This window comes from Diorhabda carinulata, chromosome 3 (genome assembly GCF_026250575.1).
Source record: "Diorhabda carinulata isolate Delta chromosome 3, icDioCari1.1, whole genome shotgun sequence".
Lineage (NCBI taxonomy): Eukaryota > Metazoa > Arthropoda > Insecta > Coleoptera > Chrysomelidae > Diorhabda > Diorhabda carinulata.
Window position 1 is genome coordinate 19,932,252 of NC_079462.1, and position 22,510 is coordinate 19,954,761.

The window sequence follows — 22,510 nt, forward strand, 5'->3', positions numbered from 1 at the left end:
TTTACCAGTATATTTGGAATTTTGATAAAAGTACAAATCCGGCTTGTGAATAAAACTGAAACGCAGATAAACCAAATTATATTCTGTACACGTGTCTCTTCCATAGCAAATTCAAAATATATTCCAAAGAATTTACTAACCCAGATAACCTGCAATGAAGTAAATATCCTAAGGCGTCAATATTTGTATGGGCATATTATTCAAACGTGAATCGTTATTGCTAATATCATAGAGTTTCGAATTCAACCGAAAAAGTTCACATAAAAAGTCGCACATCATTTTTCTTCTATTAAACGATTGAAATTGCAATTCTTTGAACTTTATTATGAAATATTACTATTATAAAAACGGAGCAATTATTATATATCGCCTATGCCTAATTAATTGATGGTGATAATAGTTATCTATAAATTAAGTATTATTAGGTACATCAGAAGATAATTGATAATTGGTAATTGCCTGTGATATTTCAAGTGATTCACAAGGTCTTCCGCCATTATAGAAGTCGCTTTAATAATATCATGTCACCTACCGTTATAAGTGATATCAACAATAACAAATTACATCTTTGTCCGTCAAGGCAATCCCTTTAACTGTATTTCGGAAAGGGTCGCTATTAATGACATGTAAATTCATCGCCGGCGTTTTCTTGAGTACCTACCTGCATCTGCAGGGGTTCATCCATAAATTTCGTCACACGAATTTCATGATTATTTGCCTTTCCCCTAGTCCTTGTCACAGCTGGTCACATTTGTGAGACTCCCCCCTCCTTATTGTCGCGCTAATGAAAACAGTGGTTCCGAAATCAGTTTTATTTCCATTTAAATTATTTATCAATAAAATTAGCATCAAATCGCACAATTGAATTAACAATTATTTATAACCGGCATAGCAGCCACTTCGTTTTCGTTTGGATTGTTAATTCCAGGAACATTTGTTGTGTCAACATCTTTTTCATCCAACCATACAGCATCATCGTCATCATCCACAAAAAAAAGTTTTCTGGAACGTCTAGCAGCAATTCTTTGAGGTGATAGGTAAAAATTATTGTTGCCTCTTATATAATTCCTTCGTATGATGCAAAATATAGTCACTGCTAGGCGCAATGTGTTTGACGGAATTTATCAAATGGGCGCCTAGGCGAGCGAGTGGTTGACAAAACAATTATTATTTTATATTTACACAGATATAGTTGTATATGTTTTTGAGGTTATCGTGAAGTGATAGTTTCAAGTTGGTGTTTCAACATTTAGATTATAATAGATTTTGAAATGTGACATCACGAAATTCAGTACCACTCCCACCCCCTTGTCACACCATGTCAAACTTCGTACTCCTCATACCCACCCAACTTATCGAAATTTATGGATAGCTTCTAGGTACAGAACAATGGATTAATGTTTATTGTGCATTTATACCTTAAATCTGCAATAAACAGTTTCTTGTAAATTTCTTTTGAACCATTGCTGTTTTCACATTTGAACAAAGTGAATCATAGTTAAAAATGTCGGTGTCAGTTATTAAAAGTGTACTGGGCACGATCATTCGAAAAAGAAGTGAGCATAGAAGCTATTCAAGTGCATGCAAGAGGAAGGAAAGAGAAGATATCAGTGAAAGACATTCACTAATTATTCGTAGAGCTTCAGAAAAAAATTTTCCACCGTCTATTTTAACTACTGATGTTGACTGCATTGGAAAAAATATCTATCATAGACGTCGCAAAGTCCTTTCAGATCCAATTCCTAAGAACATAGACAAAGTGCATGGAGTTATCAACAGCACAGACAGTGAAACGCTGTTAACCAATAGAAGTAAACAATATTTGTTTATTAACAATATGGAAAAAATATCATTGTGTTAACATGTGAAAAAAATATACGAGTTTTGACTGAATATGCTTATAAGGTAAGAACATTATCATTCTGCGCAACTTACAGTTTTTAACTATTCACTGTTTCCAAAATCCATTATGGTCCAATAGTTCTCTGTTTTCTACCAAGTAAAGCAAATTACTGCTATAAAACATACCTATACCTATACCCATTAAAATGCAAGATTTATGACAAGTATTGTCTTATTTTTGATTCATAGCAAAGTTTTATACAGAAACTTGAATTTTGAGATTATAAAAAGGCAAGAAAAAAAAACAATTAGTCTTCTGTATAACAAATACATAAATCATTCTAAATATAGCTAAAATCAAGATAATGTATTGAAAGAAATGACAGGTAATAACAGTAGAAGAGGAAGTATGAGAAGAAATAAGTTACTCCTGGAAATGGTTCATTGGAAATTATTCTATATGACTGATAAATTGCATATTTTATTTTTTTTTTCATGTAGATTTTAAAAGAGAGTTATGATATTTGGTATAAATTTATGTATTATTTGTTATTCTCTATGAGTTATTTCAAAAGATAATAAATCTGAAGCGAAACTATTTATGAATCATCCATCCCCTTTGAAGAGAAATCCAATAATCGTTTATAATAATACGCTTCAATAATATCATTCGAAAATTTTCAATGTGCTTTGACAATGTTAACTCGACCATTTAGCGCGATTAAATTCAAAATTTCAATTAACAACAATGTCTATCACTATTAATCCACTATTAACCAGTGACAGGTGTGAACAAAGATTTCAATTATTCGAACCCAACTTGCACAAATATGTTAATAGAATAAAGTGAAACTATAGATCTTGGTTAATAGTTTACACATTCCAAAAAATATATCTTTTAATCACTTAATCCTTATCTATCTACGGGTCTCACTTTAAAAATTTTCTCCATTTCTTTGTTTGAGGTAGTAACTCGTGTTGTTCCCTATATTCTCAGTCGTTTTGTTGATTTCGTTCATCAAGATCTGTCTTATAATTTTATCTCTCATTTTATCACTCATCCTTTTCACATGTCCGAACCAATTTACTAGATTGTCTTCTATATATTGTTCTACAAGTTTTGCATTTAACATTTCTATATATGTTTCGTTTCTGATGTGGTCTAGTCGTATCTTGGTCTCAATTTTCCGAACGAATCTCATTTCCTTTGTTAGTATCGTTTTTTTGAGTCTTTTGATCGTTGTTTGGACATTAGTTTCAAATATTGCGTTCAAGTTTATCAAACATGATTGGTTACTTTTCGGGATTGCAAATTGATAAGCCAGTGGCAGCTAAAAAGGACTAGGACAACTTGAAGCATTAAGAGGAGTTGAAGCCTTTTCATTAGATGAAAAGAGTTTTAGTCAGAATCCTACTCATTTTCCACAAGTTCCCAGTATTCTTTATTTATTGTTTGAAGACAGAAAGCAGAACACTTCATAGTGAAAAAAAGACGAGAAAGCCACATTTCCGGAAGGGAATTTCGCACTTATCTAAGTAGCAGCTAGAACCAATTTCGCATTGAACCGGAATACTGCAATAAAACTGGAAATAATAAGGTCTAAAATTGAACAAATGAGTTCACAAACCACACAAAAACATACTGCAAAAGCATTTTCTTACCCCACGGCGAGTTTTTCGACAATTTGTTAGATTGCTCTATTGAAATCGAGATGTAATTATTGTTAAAAATTCTTTTTCTATGAAGTATTGTAGTTATTTATGTTAGAAAGAAGTAGAGATTCCTAATCAAGAAAGCAAAAAGCGAGACACGAATAGAAAGCATGTAACTAACTTATTTTGTTTTTTATAAAGAATTATCCAGAATCTGTATTATTTGTTATGAATTAAACTAAAAAATAATTTGGATAATTTATGGGAGGAATCGAGTATTGGTCAAATTTCAACAAACAAATGTGCATGTGTACAAAAATGCACTTGTCTCAATTATACAATCAAAACTAATAATTGTATTGAATTTACTGGAGCTTTCTAATTTATAACTACAGCTAGTTTCAGTTGAAATCACAGCTAAGGTCTATATATCGAAGAGAAATAGTAAACCAAAACATATTCACTTATAGTGCACGTGATTAGGGTGGAAAACGTCAAATCAGAGTGTGTAACGGCACTCGGCAATTATGAAATAATTTGTTTTCATAGAGCAGATTGATAATATAAATTATAAATAATTATACTTAATTATTATCACAGAAATTTACAATGCAAAACGTGACGTTTGGAATAGAAAAGTATAAAGTGAACGGCAATATGGTTTCATCCTTTTTACTAGACACGTTGAACACACTTTTTCCACTTATCAGGTGTAATTCTTTAATAAGCTTCATTGAAAATATTTTTATTGTCTGTTTTATTTTTGTGTTGCAACATATTCTTTCACATCTGCTCAGATCAGGATTGAGTCCATAATGGTAGAGCGGTACTCGTAAAATGGTTTATTTTGTTTTTTGGCCATTTTGGCCACACAATTATTTCTGCTTTTCTAAAAATAAACTGTTTCTTCCTCGTTTTTAGTATTGAAATCCCATTTCTTTTAATAAATTATATAATTTTGATCTTTCAAAAACCGTCTTATCTTCGTTAACTACTTTCAGAACATAATCCACTATAGGTAACTCATTTTGAAAGAAAACATTGTGCACAATTCTTTTGGCTATCGAAATCATCGATTGAATTTATTTCTTGATGGATACTTTTTTGGTTCGGCTACTGAATGATTAGCTCTGCATTCCGATGGATTCGGTATACACTTGAAAAAGATACTCCCGAAATATTTGCTGTTTTGGATATAATATCAGAAAGAGTCTTTTCATACTTTTTTACATTTCATTTTTATAAATATTCATTTATTTTTCGCTAGAGTTAAAATAAAGCTTTTTATCGTTTTTCTTAGGCGGAGTATAGCTAATGTCAACAACATCATCAATCACTTGTTTAAGAAAATTACGCAACAGATAAATAAGCAGTATGATAATACGATGCCGTCCCTGTTCTACACCTTATCTAGCGGCTTCTGCAGCGATGTTGCGCTCTCTTCTTCCACGAGGCTTTTTATTGTGGTATATTATGTTGCTTCTTATTCGTCACGTGCTGATCACGCCCTGATCAGTATTTTGGTTTACTATTTTTCGTCGATAAATAAACTTTAGCGTATATTATTTTCAAGTTTCAATTTGTAACATTACACTTTCAAATTTATCTGGATCTTATTTGTAGCTTGAGATGCTTTATATCCAGACAATGTTTATTTTTTTTTTTGCTACCTGAACATAATTAGTGAAATTGGATAAAGCCGAATCAGCAAAATTCATTAGGATAATTATTACAAAAGTCAAGGTTGGTACAAATAACCTAATTAAGCAGTACAATTGGTTAAAATATAATTAAGGGTAGTTATTTATCTTTACAGGCGTTCACCAGCTTGTAATAGAGTCGAAATAAACCTCCCAGTAAATAATTTATTACTTTGAAAATTTACTGATATTGTTACATTCATATTATTTCAGAAAAATTATCACAAATTCCAATTCAAACATGACGAAACTTTATCAAATGAATAGACCAAATAACCGTAAGTGATATGAATTATAAAATATGTAAATAGAACTGAAAATTGAAACTCCTCCTTGGCTGAATCCAGATGTATCTATAAATTCCTTCCGTAGCAGGTTAACTCATAATTTAATATATCTTGCATTAGATCCTAACAAATGGAATTAAATTAAATTTGCACGTATTCAAAGTTGACAACTGTCCCGTAAACCTTTCTCATGAAATATGCAGAGGATTAGTTAACAGAATTAGATGTCTGAATGCTCGTATTCATAGTGAAAATTAGTCACTTTTATTAATGAAATTAAAAACTTTCCATTCTTTTTAAGAGTAAAAGAACTTTGGATGCGATATTATAAAGATGACAGAGGGGAGATACATTTCATATAAGTTTTGTTAGAGTTGGTGAATCTGTTAGGTGAAAGTGAAAGGGGTCGGATCGACTGGGAAGTGTAACGACACTAGAAAATGCTGGAAAAGCAAGAGAAGTGGTAGTAAGAAGCCCGGTCGGTCTGTTAGAAGTCATGATAAAGAGCTACGAATCAATCGTGAATCTGCTGGATGAATTTTGCATACAGAATTAAAATTTCTTTTCTAGAAAATACAAGAAACTTAATACAAGACATTGCTACGTTACAGGGCACTAGATCATCCATACCTTATCTATCAGAGTTGTCTAAACTCTGTAAAAATAACAGTTTGGTATGCTCTTGGATCTCTGACATTATTGGAGCTTATTATTAGAAGAGAATGGGGCTACGGTTATTGTTAATTTGGCTCGATATATTCGAATGCTTGAAAAGCTCTTGAAATCAGAACTAATTAGACAACGAATCCCCTTAAAACGTGTTTGGTTTGGGCAACATCACACATCGCGAACACTTCAAGTTCTTAGACGCATGTTTGCTAAATAGATTATCTGACGTTCCTTGACCTTCCAAGTTTCTGACTTATCAATGTGGGATTTGTCTCTTTGAGGGGACTTTAATTACTATGTATTTGGCCACAAATTACGAAATTTGGTTATTGAGGTATGTAATCTTTTAAGCAATTCCCTTAAAAGATGTTGATGTGTGTGAAGAAGGATTTTGAAGAGATATTTAAGAGTTGCATTGGAAATTATAGATATCACATGGACGACATCATTTTTCACAAGTCGTGTAGAAAGTAGAAATCCTTTTTGAAGAGTAAGAATTCACTCGAACAGTTTATCATAAATTATTGTAACGTTCTATGCCCCGTAAAACTTTTTCCAATACTTTACATAAAATTGTGTTCAATAAACAGAGTTAAACTTTGTGTGAAATAAGTATCAAATAACAATAACAACTACGCGGAAATATGAAGGATAAATGCCAGCTTGCGACCAAATGAATTTCGATAATCCCTTCAAGGAAATTCTTAGATAAACAAAGCCGACATAGCATATTCTCGTGAAAAATAGAGATAAGGGCTTTCATAAAATACATATTTTGTAATATATGATAATAATATATATAGTCGTTGTTTAAAATTGTATCGAATGTTTCGAATCATTTTGCGGCTTAGACTGCACTTAGGTACTGTGTCGTCCTAGTAAATGAACAGACAGTTTTATAAAACTTATTAAATAACCCTATATAAAAACCTAGAGGTGTTAAATCGGAGGTCTTTCATGCCATTTAATAAAATACCTTCTTTCAATCTTTATACTCGGAAACAATTTGTTAAGATATTGCCTCTGCGTGAGATAAGACGATAAAGCCACCATCCGAGTACCTCGATTGTATCTGTAAGAGTAGGATTAATATTTCTTAATAATTTGAGATATGTTTTTTGCTAAAAGTTCACGGCAATAAAAATTGCAATAATGATTATCTCAAAAAACTATAGCCTGTCGGGATTATCTTTATTTCGTTCCTGTACCAATGGGGAGAGGGGTATGCATGTAGCTTAAATTCACTTGATTATTTTTTCTCAGAGACATTATAAAAGCATTAGTTACCCATTTCATTTGCACTCGATTGCTTAAAATAATTATTGAAGAGTGCAGAATACGCGAGCGAAATTCAAATTTGATTAACGCATCATCATTGATCGTCAAATACCACATTAATTCATGTTATCATCGATTGGTACTAGCTTGGAATTGATGAAAGCGAAAGATATATGCAATGTACCTAACCCCGGAACCGCACATTTGGGCCAGTGCTGACGCCATTGTTGGCGGTATTATTTTTAAAAGCATCCAGACATTGGAAGTTATTGAGGCCAAGCTCAAAGTAGTAGTAGTAGTAGTAAAAGTCCACGCAGAAGAAGATGGTGGGTCATAACACTTCACAGACTACTTTTGCTGTTGGATTCCATAAAACTGGTTCCTCTTGATAAAGCTCCAAAAACAATAAAACGTTTTCATTTGACCATATCACCTGAGGTGACATTATTTACTTGTAATAATATGTAATAAAGTTATTACAAGGCGCACTCTCACTTCGCGCCAATATGTGGCCGAATACACAAATATTGGGACAAATTCCCTTTGATGTCTTATCAAAAAACTGATTCAAGACGGCCAACTCCCAACATTTAAGCCAACGTTGGGAGGCAGGCACCAACACCATAAATCTCGATCGACACATTGGACGAGCGTAGTTGGCGCCAGCATTGGCCCCAATGTGCCGTGTCAGTCTAAGCGTAATCTTATTCCAAATACTTTAAACACTGATAGTCTCCTATCGGCGGTAAATAATAATTGTGAGGTGATTGGTGACGCAGATAATCACTTGACGAAATTTTACAGTGAGATTTGTACCATTACCTATATTATTCAATCCTTTCAAGAATAGTGAGAAATTTGAGTATTTGCATTGAATATTGCAAACTTCCAACGAAGCTAAGGCAATCTTTTGTATTGCTATAGTAATTATGGAACAAATAAAAAAATTATTATAATAGAGATGAACTATTAGAAGCAACTTAACTTAAAAAAAAGCAAATATAAAATTCATCCATTTATTTATTTAATCATTCATCAAATTTGTCAAACCACATGCTACTATAATCGCTTGTCAAAGTTTATTTTATCTACATTACTTTTAGATTGTAAATAGATTGTATCTTTGTCGTAATCATTACAAATATTAACGTGAGAAGTACTACACCCTGCTTCATAATTACTTGTTTGTGAGGGTTCCCCCAGTTCTAAAATATTGTAAGCAAGCTCGAGAAGAGCTTCATTTAACAGTGGTAATCTTAGTGGCGGAGGCATCTTACCAAAATGGAATAAATGAAGTACAACTGTAGTGTAACTTATTCATCTTGTTGTTTCATAATCTTATATTTTACATAATTTTTGTGTGTCTTCCTTGATCTGAAATAAATTCATGAGTTAGACTAGTCGAAATAGAAAGATAAAAGGTGTATCTAAAGGAACCCACCTAGGTATCATTCTTTGATTAAAAATTGTATTACTTTTGTTAATTAGGTTAAGCTGCCATCGAGAAACAGCAAAACTTACATTAAAATTATGTTTAAAATTATGATTTTAAAGATACTTCATCTCTTCTCATAACTTAGTACCATTGTATTCTTGTTATCACATGTCTTGGAACTTGAAAAAACATTTTATAAGGTGTTCTTCTAATAGTTTAGATTTATTCCATTGCTTTTATCGATATTTTGAGCTAAAATTTGTATAAAGTAACTGTCACACTTGATTAAACAAATACTGAACGTGGCAATTGACCATTCAAAGACCGCGAGAGATAGTGGTGTTCAAAACAAGCCAAATTTGACCAATAACAATACAAAACTCTATTTTCGGATTATCTTGTTTGATAAAGTTACTTATGCTTATGAATCTTTTCCTCTTTCACACTCTCAATAAATATGAAAATAATTTACACTACATTATGCCTAAATACCCTGTTGTTAGCTGAGGCTGTTCTGACTAAGGAAGACAGAATGATAACGCTTTTTTCTATGCTTCGAGGTTCTGCGCATTCTGAAGCATGCACAATATAGATAAAGTGTGTCTATAGTATATATGTCTATATAGTAGTATTACATATATGTTGGAAAAATTGAGGTTTGTTTGATATCTAATGAACACTGCCGAATATCAGGTTGCAATGTAGCCCACTCTGTATGATAAAATAATAAACCGTGACTATTGAACAATGAGTTATCTCATGATACTGTAAAAACTGTTATCTTTTATCCTCATCTAAGACATCGTCTCCCACAGCTAATCTAGGTACTTATTGATAGTAAAAAATTATTAGACAAAAATTATGCTACCAGATAATTTCAAGTGGAAATTAAATATACTATTGTCGAAATATTGCGAAGGAGAAATTGATTGTACATTCAAATAACTGTATTTATTGATTTGTTTATTTAAAGGATGATAGCAATTGAAAAAATTAGTTTCAATTCATTCCAATAATAACACGAGGTTCAGTATTCTATTGAAAATCAGTTTTTATGGGATTGCCTCAAAGGCTCTCAAACTAACAAAGAAACAAGCTCTTTTTTGCCATAATCATTTTTGTTTTTTTTTATATATTCACCTTTTGAGCCTTCCCAATAATAAGTTGCCATTTTTCTCTTTAGAATATGTATATGCAATAACATGCTCGTCTAAAGAAAAGCCTAAAGGTTTCGAAACAGAAAACAGTTGCTGGAAGTTAAATCTGGTGGATAAGGTAGCTGGTTAATCAATTCGAAGGGCAATTTGAATGCTCTTTTGGTACAAAGTGAGCAAATGCGCCGCTCCACACGTGCCATAGCTTACTCGTATATAATTCTTCAGTTAGTATGTGATACATGCGTTCTTTTTATATACCGATAGCCTTTTTTATCTCTCTTACCTTAATCTGACAGTCGTCTAGTACTAATGAACTTTTCGATGACATTTATTTCGTTGTCGTAGTTTTTCGACTTCCCGAACGCTAATAGTGAGTCATGCTGAAACGGTCACGTATGAATTCAATTTCACGTAGTCCTTCCAATGCCTTCCAAAAATAAATATTTAATGACGATTCAATTTTTTCTATTTCCAGCAAAATCTTCACAAATACTCACTTATACGTTGTTTGAGCAAAAACGAAGGATCCAAAATTTTAGTGAGAATCTCTTAATATTTGTAAATATATTTATATGTGCTGATATTTTCAAGTTAATGTAGGAAACTTTTCGGGAAGTAACTTCCAATCTTAATGCTTATCAACAAAGATATTGCACTTTGGCAAAAAAAATTGTGTTAGGTAGAATCAATGTTACCATAACTGGTAATTATAACTATTGAATAATTAATAAAACATATTATTAATTTACAAGTCGGGAAAAGATAATTTCTATTTCAAGCTTTTCATTATAAACAAGTACAACGAAAAACGTGACAGATAGAAACTATACTGGATATGTGAAATTGTTTGAGGATTAGTTTACATATTTCAACATTTATTTGTTAATGTTCGCTTAGTGAAATATGGCGTATTGACTCATTTAGTCTACTATGTTTTACATTTTTTTTCCATTTTCCATTATTTTCATATTACTCCCAGATATGAAAGTAATTTGATAAAAATATTGAAATGTAGTACACTAAAGCCTAAATTATTCCATTATGCATTGCCATTCGCAGAAGGCACTTAAAGTACGTCCATCTAAAAGAAAGTTCTTGCCTCATTGGATTCTTACTTCGATGCTTTGGTATCATTAGTTTTTTTAAATATTAATATTTATATCTTAGATTAGATGTTTGTTCGCTGGGTCGTTAACGAGCCCGTGGCCGTCTATCGAACTATTTACAGTTTTGATTCTTTTCTAGAAAGAAACTACTTTCAGTTGTTGATCTGCTAGAGGAAACCAAAAAGCTGGATATGTATACATAACTCCCCTGAACATGCTGGCGAAAAAACCAAGAGAAGACTACAGAATGTTAAAGCCTTGAGGAATAAATTGTGCTTAAATTTGATGTTATTTTTTACAAATGTCCTAGTTTACGTTTTTCATTATATTTTTATAACTTAGATAAATTTCGGAGCAACAGGGCAATTGGGGAGAACTGTAAAATGCTGTTCAGTTGATTCAAAAATAAAGAAAAAAGTAATAAGGAGCAGGCAATTTCCATTTTAGATTAATCCCACTCCTCAACTGTGAAGTAATTTGTAGACTTATAATAATTTAGATTGATCCATACGGTATAGTTCATATCTCATTAATTTATAATTGGTTCTCTAGATTACTATATATACAATAAAGATAATTGGCGATAAATTAGTGCCAATTAAGATTGAATACGATGAAAATCGCGGCAAGTGTTATATTTTTTGTGATATGCGCAATATTTTATATTGACGCTAGTCCAAATAAACGCATCAGTGACCTTTTCGAACTATCTGTAGTACATTTCAACGATTTTCATGCCAGGTGAGAAAATACAGATGATTTTGATGACCTCAATCGAATAATTTCAAGTAATAAAGTTTCACGTTAATTGAAAGTTAATTTTTTCATGCGTTGTGTTATTATTCTTGACAGTTGACCTCTTAATTTTATCAATATTAGATAATATCGAATATAAAATATCGTATACTCGGAATTAGAATTTAATTGATTATTACCTCATTAACTATTGCCGTGCGTGTTACTACCAGCGCTGGTCGTTTTATTTGATTGTTTTTGTTTTGAATAGTTTCCTATTGTATAAAAAAGAATACATTGATTGATTTCTTTTATATTATATTCTTTTCTAAGGTTGAAATTAACAGTACGACTCCAATACTATAATAAACTGATCGTTTTTTGGAAATTCGAACAGTTCAGATCAGTATATTTATAATATTATATTGCCCATAAAATTAATATATGGAATCATAGTTAATTTAATTAGTAATCATTAACAGACAATAAAAATCAAATCGAGCCAAAAAAAAAACATATTAATAAAATCCATTTTTTAACGTTTTCATTTTCTTAATCATATAATGCATTCTTTTGGTGAAATTATAAATCTTTGTTTCTAGTATCGCCATCTGTAAGTGAAATTTAAAAATTGATTCAAAGTTATAGAACATTGTGTTTTATGTACATAATAAATTAATAGAATCACGTGATAGTATTGAAGATACCACACATATTTTCATTGATCGTGCATTGTGATTAAAAGCAAAAAATTTTGCGAAATCTCATCTCAATAGGTTGATCAAAAAAACTTGATTAGAAAATTCCATATAAACAGACAAGTAACAGAGACAGTTGCATAAAGTTGTTAAAAAACGGTGTACGTAGTTGTTACCATTTTTTTTTTCAAATACATGTTGAGTGGAAGTTCATTAAAATGATAAAAAAAATGAAATCTCACAATACATTCTTTTACTTATGTGGTGATTAAAAAATGAGAAAATAGTATTTATGCAACAAGTGAGTGAAGTAATCTTTTTTTTCACGAGTAGGACAGTTTAACGGCAACTCCTACGAGTCAAAAAAAAGTCAAAATTTATTCTACGCACGTACACGTAAAATTCGACAAAACTTTTATCAACTTTTATTTTGTAATATTGAAAGTACAACTGTGAGCATTATGAATTTGAAATGAAGAAGGAGTTACATTACTATTGGTACTTGAATTGCCAACATTTAACGAGTTCAAAGAAATAACATCGTCCATAGTTGCATTAGTACTTATGGGATTGTTGGTAGGATCGTGAACATTTACGCAAAAATGTTTCCACCAACCGTGTTTCTTTAGTTGAATTATATCACCACCGGAATCCACTAATACAGACGCCGAAGAGCGTCGAAATGTATGCTCAGTGTAGTTTTTTGGATTAGGTAAATTCAAATATGTTGCGATAAGCTGACAATTTATTGTCGGATATTTCACCAATAACATTAAATCGACGTTGAACATGAGTTTTTGTATCAGGTACTGTGATAATTTGAACATTTCCGGTATTATTAATATCGCTACACTTCATTTTATATAATTCCTCCCTCCGCAGATCTCCTGCGATTCCGAATATTGCAGCAACCTGAAAGATGCTACAATTAATATCTTAGCTTACGACTGGAACTTACAACTTATTAATTTCTTAACGGGTAAACGTCTTAGATTTTTTGGGTCTATAACCAACTGATTTATTTTTGCCTTTCTGTTTTGAATGAGTCGACCAAAGTTTTGAAGACTTCCATATTTTGGATTTAGTTCCAAAGTAAGCGAGTAACACTCTTTCTGTGAAGCTTTTTATGCCTTTTTCAGTACACTACTCCATAAAAGAATTATATTCCTTTAAATAATGTTCCCTGGATCTCTCAGGGAGAAGATTCATAGTCGCTGCAGTTGCCGATTCAACAAAATCTTCTGGTGTGCAGTTCAAACTTCCTTCACTATTACTCTCCATCACTAATAATAATACTACACTCCTTTTAATTGGACACAAAACGGATTTTCTTGAATGAATATCAAGAAATAAAAGTGTGAAAGTTAATCGGAGAAACGAATTGACATGATAAAGAAAGTGTTCACTGCCCACTATTTTGATAAATATTATAACGGACGTAGAAGAAACTCTTCTAAAAACGAAAAACTTAAAAATATCCTTTTAATGCTAGGATGAATTATCATAGCAGATGTCATCCACCCTCTACTTGAAAGGCTTCCAAGCGATATTAAAACCTCACATCGACAAACATTCACAATTGAAAACTCAACCTAGTAACAACTTTCATTAATATTCACAAAAGACAATTTAACTATTATAGCATTAGGAAACGCAACCATAGTTGTTAACACAATGTAAGCACTGGTGATTCCTCAAAAACAATATCACGAATATGGTTTGGAGTCTTGTTTTAGATTTAGCACGTGGTGGTCAATATTTCAAATGATACTAAGAATAAATAAGGTTATTCTATAACTTTTAAAATTCAGTGCCTTAGGAGAACATCCTGTTCCGAATTACTGATAAAGTCGGTACCACACAATGCTTACAATGTTGAAGATAGGACTCATCGTGTGATTGTAGTGCGCTTGTTATTTGACAAATGTTTTGCTTCCAACTTTGGCATTGGAAAGTTGGTTTATTTGACTCACGTCAAAAGAAACCCCAACATTGGGATGAAGTTCGAAGCAACGCTTGTAGTACAACTATAACACTTCTTGTCCCCTTGCGAGTAAATGCTACGCGATTTGTATGTTGCTAATAGCATCCAGTACATTTTAAAAGAATTTATATCTGTTGTAAGGAATTTGGTGAACAATCGAGTTCATGGAAACGCGACACCAATATCGGCAACTCGCACACAGCATATATTTTTTCACGGTTGTCTGCAGTGCTGCGTCTAGCCTTCGTTCAGTATTCAGCCAACGTTGGAAGATGGATGTTATCGCAAACCTTGGACGCATCGTGTAGTTGCAACACTGCATTGAGCCTTCCTTCCAATGTTCAGCTGTTCATAGAAACGCACATGTTGTGCAAAAACGTTGGATGCATTGTATAGTACCGGCTAGTCTCATCACATATGTTTAACTACTTGTGTTAAAATTGCAAAGCGATCATCAGCAATCTTTCAGTTTAACTTTGGTACACTCCAATAAAGTGTACCAAATAACAAATAAATTCTTTAATCGTTATAAACTTTTTTCTATTTATCGTATTTAATTCCGGACCAATAAAAATTGGTTTTTGAGTAGAATATATCGAGATGGCATTTTGGACATTATGCAAATTCTTAAATTTTATGCTATTGAGAAAATATTTTGGAAATAAATGAAAAACTGTCCTTCGTGATAATTTATTAGGAGAAAAGCACCCGCTTTTGCGTGTTGGATTATCATACAATACTCATTTAGGTCTCCAGTGATCGAGAAGGGTGTAGCGATAGCAGTAATCAGTTTGTTCAGTCTTAATTTCACCAACTGTTCCTGAAATTCCAACGGTGAGCAGACGTGGAATTGTCGGAACATCCTAAACTAGAACAGAACTAAACAAATTTGTAAGTACAAACAGGCAATTGACTATTTCAAAGTTTTTTTAGCAATTGGAATTTATCTAATTTCAGATTAATCAGCATTCACACATCAAAGTGTCACTTGTAGACCACTTTGAATTTTCACGTAATCTGCTCCTTTTGTTGTGGCACTAATACTACTTCACTGCAATGTTCCTCAAGATTTTTTTTTTCAGAGCGTTCCAGACATCTATGATTCCTTTTATGGGAGAACTTCATACTTGCAGGCCAGACATAGATTCCAAAATAAGCCTTATGTTTTCTTCTTCCAAAGTCGCTTTTTATTCGCGAGTTGTCTATTTGACAGTCCACGCAACTTTTGGCTCTTTACGTAAATAGAAAATTTGTTAGATAGGAAATGTTTTGACACCATTTCTGACATTTAGAAGACACGCAGATGGAGCAGATGGAAAAGATCCAAAAATTGTGTATTCAATATTGCTAGCCAAGGGCATTCAAATTTTATGCAAGTTTTTAGTTTGTATTCAATGAAATAATCCCGTATCCGTATTTTCTACTTGTGCTCTTCAACGCCGTTGGGTTTATTGTTATAATCTGTCGTGAAAACTATGTTCATAACTGATGGAACAGTATGTAATTCGCTTGAAGATAAGATTGAATTACATTCCCACTTATCCGCAAACTCTTCCACCGTATGTGTGATGTAGATTAAATTGCACACCTTTCTGTAATATCCGTGATTAAACGACTCATTTCGAATGTCAAAATCAACTCTTGAACCTTTCTGGAATTGGACGCGTTCATTTGTCGTAAATTTCAGCATCCGACACAGTGCCTCGCTATATATTAAGTAGTTATGAAGATTTACGATGTTCGAGCATATTTATCTTTCGCTTATTTCGTCTTTTCCGTTTTAGCTTGTTTATTATATTTGAAATCAGATACGCAAAAAAGTTGTCGGAAGCTAATTTATAAAATAAACGAGTGAATTATCTTTTCATGTCAACACCACAGGTGTCGGAAATATTGCATGATTGAATTATCATTCTTTTCCATCTGTAAATTATACATATTTTGAAATTAGTATTCCTGTTTTTTACTTTGATGTGCTATTAGGGGTACTGGAAAGTAATGTGGTTTATGCGCATGTCGAAATTTGATTATTATTTTCAGATACCCAAAGTAAAGAGTTCATAGATAAAAGATATACGGATAGATAGGCAATTTGTTGTGTGAATTTCGTTTTTAGCTCTACTACGAGCGGACTCATTACTAATTGGGATTTGCCGGGATATTCAAAATATACCTCCGTTTTAAAACAAGATTTATCTCAGACCTTCATTATTATATAATTACTTAATAACCATATTGATTAATGATATGGTGTTTCATTTAAATAATGAATAGTATTGAATCTTAGCAAATGAAAAACATGAGATAGTTGAATGAATTACATATTCTCTAACTACAAATAATGCTCTCTACTTTTTTTCTGGAGAATGTAGTTGCTAGGATATGTCAAAAACGCATTTCAAGTAAAACTATTTATTTTTGACTACTTTGGTTTTAGATATCACAGTTATACACTAATTATTATTAGATTGATATGCTATGTACATTTAAAGCATTCAAATGCAACACCCCACAAGTATTTTAAGACAAATATTGAAAAAAGCACGGAAATTCCAATTTAAACAAATACTTACCTCATCGTCTAAAAGAAATCCATGCATTTTTGTAATTTTCCCATTATTTTTACACAATGGCATACAATAATAATTGACCATATTAGCTTTTTCCTACACTAAGCTAAAAACTAAATCTAAACTAACTAACGGCTTATTTAATTAAACTTAAAGATAGGAAGAACTTAAACTAAATTTAAAACTAACTTAAACAGCGACGAATAAATAATATTAAAAGCAAAGCCTCACCAAACATCCAAGAGATCCAGAAGAAAAACTTGATGAAATGAAATGAAATGAGAATAAATGTCATCTTTATTAACTGACTGGGGTCAATGTGGTAGGAGAAATTGCGGAAGGCAACATATAAAGTTTCCATGGCATGTAAACAGTTAACCTTCGGTTTTGAAGCGGATAACTTGGTTATCAATATGCGTCTTAGACAATGTACGCGTAATTGTAATTGCTTCCTCGTATATAGAGAAAAGGGGGTTTTAAAAAAACCAAAGTACGAGTAAATTCAACCGCCCATGTCTTTTTTTACTAAAGTATATTTTGAGAGCAAACACTCTCTGGGAATATTTCAACGAAAATAATTTTTCTTCGCTCGAAGGCATGTTCAGCAGGTTTTTTAAATATACACACGGAAGTCTTCAGTTGTACTACAAAAACAATCATATATTATAGAAAGCAGCAATATGTGGAACAATGATTTTGGTGTTATTTGAGTTATTTGTTTGATAAATAATTGAAACGAATTTTGAAAAAACCATTGATGTTCCGTCACTTAACACCTCAACTGAGGTCTTTGTTAAGTGATCAATTTTCTGAGAAAAAAATAAGAGAAATGTATCTAATATCTAATCCACGCACGAAATTTGACGAATCTTAAAGTTGTTACAGAATAAATTTCATTTTATTTTTTTTTCTTCTAATTTAACTCGACCAATACTAGTTTGAAACAAACTTTGTCATAACTATGAAAAGAATAATTTCAAAGATACTGAACCTTTCTCGTCTTACTACTCATACATTTTTTCAAAGGCACCACCAGCAATTCTAGACTCAAGTCTATAAGGTTAATATATTTAAATAAACGAAATGAAACGTTGACTGGATATATTATTTGGTACACTTTATGAACATGTATTCAAACACTAGTAGGAAGAACAGAACATTCCAGGGCTACCATCCTATTTACAATATTACCGAAAGTAAACATAAGCGTTTACAACAAGTAACATCATCACTACAATTTCTCCATGCCACAATACTTTCAAGTAGTAGGCCATAAGGTACGAATTGCTATATACAACTGATGAAGAATGGTTGGAGGAACACGGGGCTTGAAACCCAAAATGATGAACTGGATAGCAAATACATTGTACGACCTTTCATAAGCTATGCAGCTTTCATATGATGGCCAATAACAAAAGAAAGCATGGGGAAACAACCGTAGATAAGATGCAAAGTGCGGCTTGCTTTGTAATAATAAGCGCGACAAGATCATGTTCCTCAGCAGCACTACAAGTCATTTTAAAATTGCTCCTTTGAAGACCTTCATATAAAGTCAAGCAGTAAGATGGGCAATAAAGGCAAACATCAAAGAATTCTAGAAGACTTTATATGTGATCACGGATGCCACGTCTCCCAAGCTATGCTTTATTGAAAACTATAAAATCATAATAACAAGTCGACGGCAATAGATGAAAGCAAAGATTTCGGGGTCTCACTTGCTTCAAAGTATTGCACACTGATGGCTTGAAAATGGACAAGTAGACGCAGAAGTATATGACCCAGGAACCAAGCTCGTTATCTCAAGCTCATTTTACAGGCATACAGATACGCTATTTCAACATATTCTTTCAGAGAGCAAAGCCGCTGACTCTTATAGAATTGAGTCGCAACTAATATGGAACTGCATCCAATCTTTGAGCTTACTCGAAGGAAACAACAAAGATACTCTAATGTGGATACCTGGCCGCACCGGAGTGGACGACAGTTGGTGAAGAAATGCAGGAAAACGACTCTAATCTACTATACGTTTCTTAATTGGCATAGTCATAAAATATTGGGAAATCGAAAAGAAATTAGAAACATCCAATAAGACCCCATGTCTGGGGTTATCGAAAATATTTCTTTTTTATTCTACCAACTGGTCTCAAAAGGCACTTCTATTAAGCAAAGATGAGCTGAGGAGATTTACTGGTATGCTCACTGAATATTATCCGGTAAAATAATATCTGAAAAACATCGGAGAAACTTCCGACATCTTCCTTGTTTCTGCAAGGAACCGAAGGAAACCGCCGAACACTTCTTTTGTAAGTGCGAGGCTATTTATAGATAAAGACTACGATACTTACATTTTAAAGCCAGAAGAGTAAAGCCCTTTAGTTAACAGACAAGTCCTTGGTACCTGACTGGTAAACAGTCCAGAGTATACGATAGATCAATAGGACCAAGTGTTAGCAACGTAGATTCCCGGCTTTTATGCCCTAGCTCAGCTAAGCTAATCTAATTGTCCATGCCTAGATGTATACAGTTAGTTCTGCTACTAGTTCATCAAATATTTATATTAAGACTAAACTATCCTCTCTACTACAGGCGTCTATTTAGCTGCAACCAGTCGAAAAGTATTTGTGGAGGAAGTCCTTCACTCAAGTAATTGGCCTTAGTATATCTTCCTATTACAACATCCGTGCAATGCCTCCTTAGTTCAAGCAAAAGAAATAGTTATTAGGGATCTTAATATCATTTGCCTCTTATTTCCAACTAATTTAGGTTTGGCGCCAGTTTGAAACATTGAAATATCTGTATTTTTTCACTCTTCTTATCAATTTTCTCTGGAACTGATTGAAAACATTTTGAACAATAATGGCAGAGAAAAAAAAAGATTCTCAAGTTTCACAGGATTATACATTATACTATATGGGCACTTTTTATTTTAGGTTCGATCCAATAAATTTAGGCGGAAATACTTGCAAAACTGGGGAAGAATGTATTGGGGGATTTTCCAGACTTTACAAGGAAATTATGAATTTACTGAATGAAAAACCAAAAGCTCTATTATTGAATGGTGGTGACAATTTTCAAGGAACACTTTGGTATACAATAGGCAAATGGAACGTCACTCAGGAATTTATAAACAAATTACCAATAGAAGCTGAAGTATGAACATACATTGTTACTATCATAATTTTTTAATTTTGAGGTTAATGGTGATTACGTTCAGCAACTAATATATCCAATGAATAGATTTTTCATCTATATTGAGAATTATTACTTAGTATTGTGCATTTCAAGACATTCATCATCATAAGTACGTCATAGTCTTAATGTTGTTTTATAAATAAGAAACTTGTGGCCAGTTTTTTCTTCTTACTTATTGTCAATAGTACATTCCTTATGGCATAACACGTTTTTACCAAATTATTTTTTGCAAAATAATTATTCTTTGTTCATATTTCAGTTCATCTATTGTTCAATAAAGTTAAACTCATAGTCAATTTTAACATGAAAATTCGACATATTTGGTTGTTTGCATAAAATAAACAATTGATTACTTCGAAATTATACAATTCAGATTCATTTAGTACGTTCAAAACATTCATTTTATTATCAGCTCATGTCACTGAATACTGTTACAATTTAATTTTTAATATCTTGATAATGGAAAAGGCTACCGATAGGGGTGGAGCTAGTTGACACAGAAATAGGGGAACAACGATAATTTAATATTCATTAGATGGTTCATCCTATATTGGTATTCCAAGCATCAAAAATGTTATTACTCTGCCTCATTTATTAATATAGTATACTAATACAGGAATAAATATTTTAAGTAACATCAATATTGAATAAATTATATTGAAGTGTATTTAACTTTTTAACAGATGGAAATAATTTATAATAAAATTGAAAATCAAATTTTACTACTAAAAATATATGAATATTACACTTTAGTTCAATTTAGTTCGTAGTTCTCATAATCAATTCACTATCAATATATCTATCCTAGTGTTTTTAATCACTTCTACTTCTTGAAAGCTCATTTCTTTAATGCCTGTCGAATTCTTCTTCCACATTCATTCGTTTCCGTCCCCAAACAATACAAGTCTAAAACTATTAGATCTGGGAATCTGAGCGGCTAGTTTATTACAACTTATCAATCGGTTTAGATAATATTCTGCCATGGTCTCACAGCACTGGCACTTAATCAATATAACTGGTAGATTGATCGTTTATAAATTGGAAAATCGTGGATTGCATCACAGAGATTGTTATTCAGAAAATCTAAAAAGTTTTGTAAGTAAATATTTCTTTAAAAAGAAGACCAAAAGTGTGTTTGCTTAGGTCACAAACCCGACGATGATTTTTTCGAGTACTGGTTTTCATAGTTTATTACCTAATGAGAGGTATTGGCTGCCCAATAGTAATAATTTTGTTAACAATGAACAGTGAATTTGTTGACAAGATAATCTCTCTAGCTGCATTTCGCAAAGAGTCGCTACTAAAGATTTCGTTGAATCGTAGTTTCCTTGACCTCCTATCTGCATCTGTAGCTATGGAACAATATAGTTATTGGGAAAGACAATTAGGACAATTATTTCATTTTTGATCCATGGTAAATTTTTATTGATTTATTGAAAAGACCATTCATCTATCATTGAGGGAGATTTGTTCATATATAGAAGTAAGTCGTTGCCTATTCTATTTGTACAAAATAGGAATCTGGCCCAAAGACACTTTCCAGCTGACTTATTCTAACCGAAATGAACAGCAGAGCTGCTTCTGTCTTTGATTAATTGTACTGCAAATTTAATATATGCTTCCAATTTAAATTAGTAGCACTGTATAAAAACTAAACAGCTTCGTGAAATCTGTCGTAATCAATTCATTTTTCATATTTAAGGTCCTCGGAAATCACGAATTTGATGATGGAATCGATGGTATTGTGCCATATATTAAAGCTTTAAAACATCCCATAATTGTTTCAAATATCGACGATAGTTTAGAGCCCAGTATTCAAGGTACTTACAAGAAAAGTGTTGTCATTGAAAGAAATGGCAAAAAAATTGGTATTGTAGGAGTTTTAACTGCAGATTGTGCGGTAAGTGATGATGTATCTACTACTGGATATTTTGGACTTATTGTAAGCATTTCCAATATTCATCAAGTCGGCTGGTTCCAAAATTTTCTAGTATCTGGCATAGACTAGAAATTTAAAATGATTTCCTCCGAAAGATATTTTTTTGCTACAGGCGTAAATTTTTGCATTCAAGAATGATTCAACTGATAGATGCAGATGATAATAAAGTTGAAAAAGTATATTGTGTACATATAGCTACAGAAATTTGAATAAAAGTTGGTCTTAAAGAAACTATAACTGAAAAATCTGTTATCATGAATACTTA

At 32.2% G+C, this 22,510-nt stretch overlaps 2 protein-coding genes across 4 annotated transcripts in view; one reads left to right on the forward strand and one right to left on the reverse strand.

The window, feature by feature from the left end:
- LOC130891551 (octopamine receptor beta-2R-like) overlaps positions 1-22,510 on the reverse strand; it is a 201,003-nt gene that overhangs the window by 95,827 nt on the left and 82,666 nt on the right. The gene's annotated exons all lie outside the window — the stretch shown is intronic.
- The window catches only part of LOC130891545 (apyrase-like), a 30,360-nt gene continuing 19,562 nt past the window's right edge, over positions 11,713-22,510 (forward strand). The window contains exons 1-3 of one of the 2 annotated variants that reach the window (XM_057796365.1): positions 11,713-11,868; positions 20,045-20,264; positions 22,009-22,206. In XM_057796365.1, coding sequence (XP_057652348.1) covers positions 11,741-11,868; positions 20,045-20,264; positions 22,009-22,206 — 546 coding nt within the window. In that variant the 5' untranslated portion in view covers positions 11,713-11,740. Of the gene's footprint in view, positions 11,869-15,297; positions 15,436-20,044; positions 20,265-22,008; positions 22,207-22,510 lie in introns of those variants that run through there. The other variant, XM_057796366.1, reaches the window with a different exon arrangement.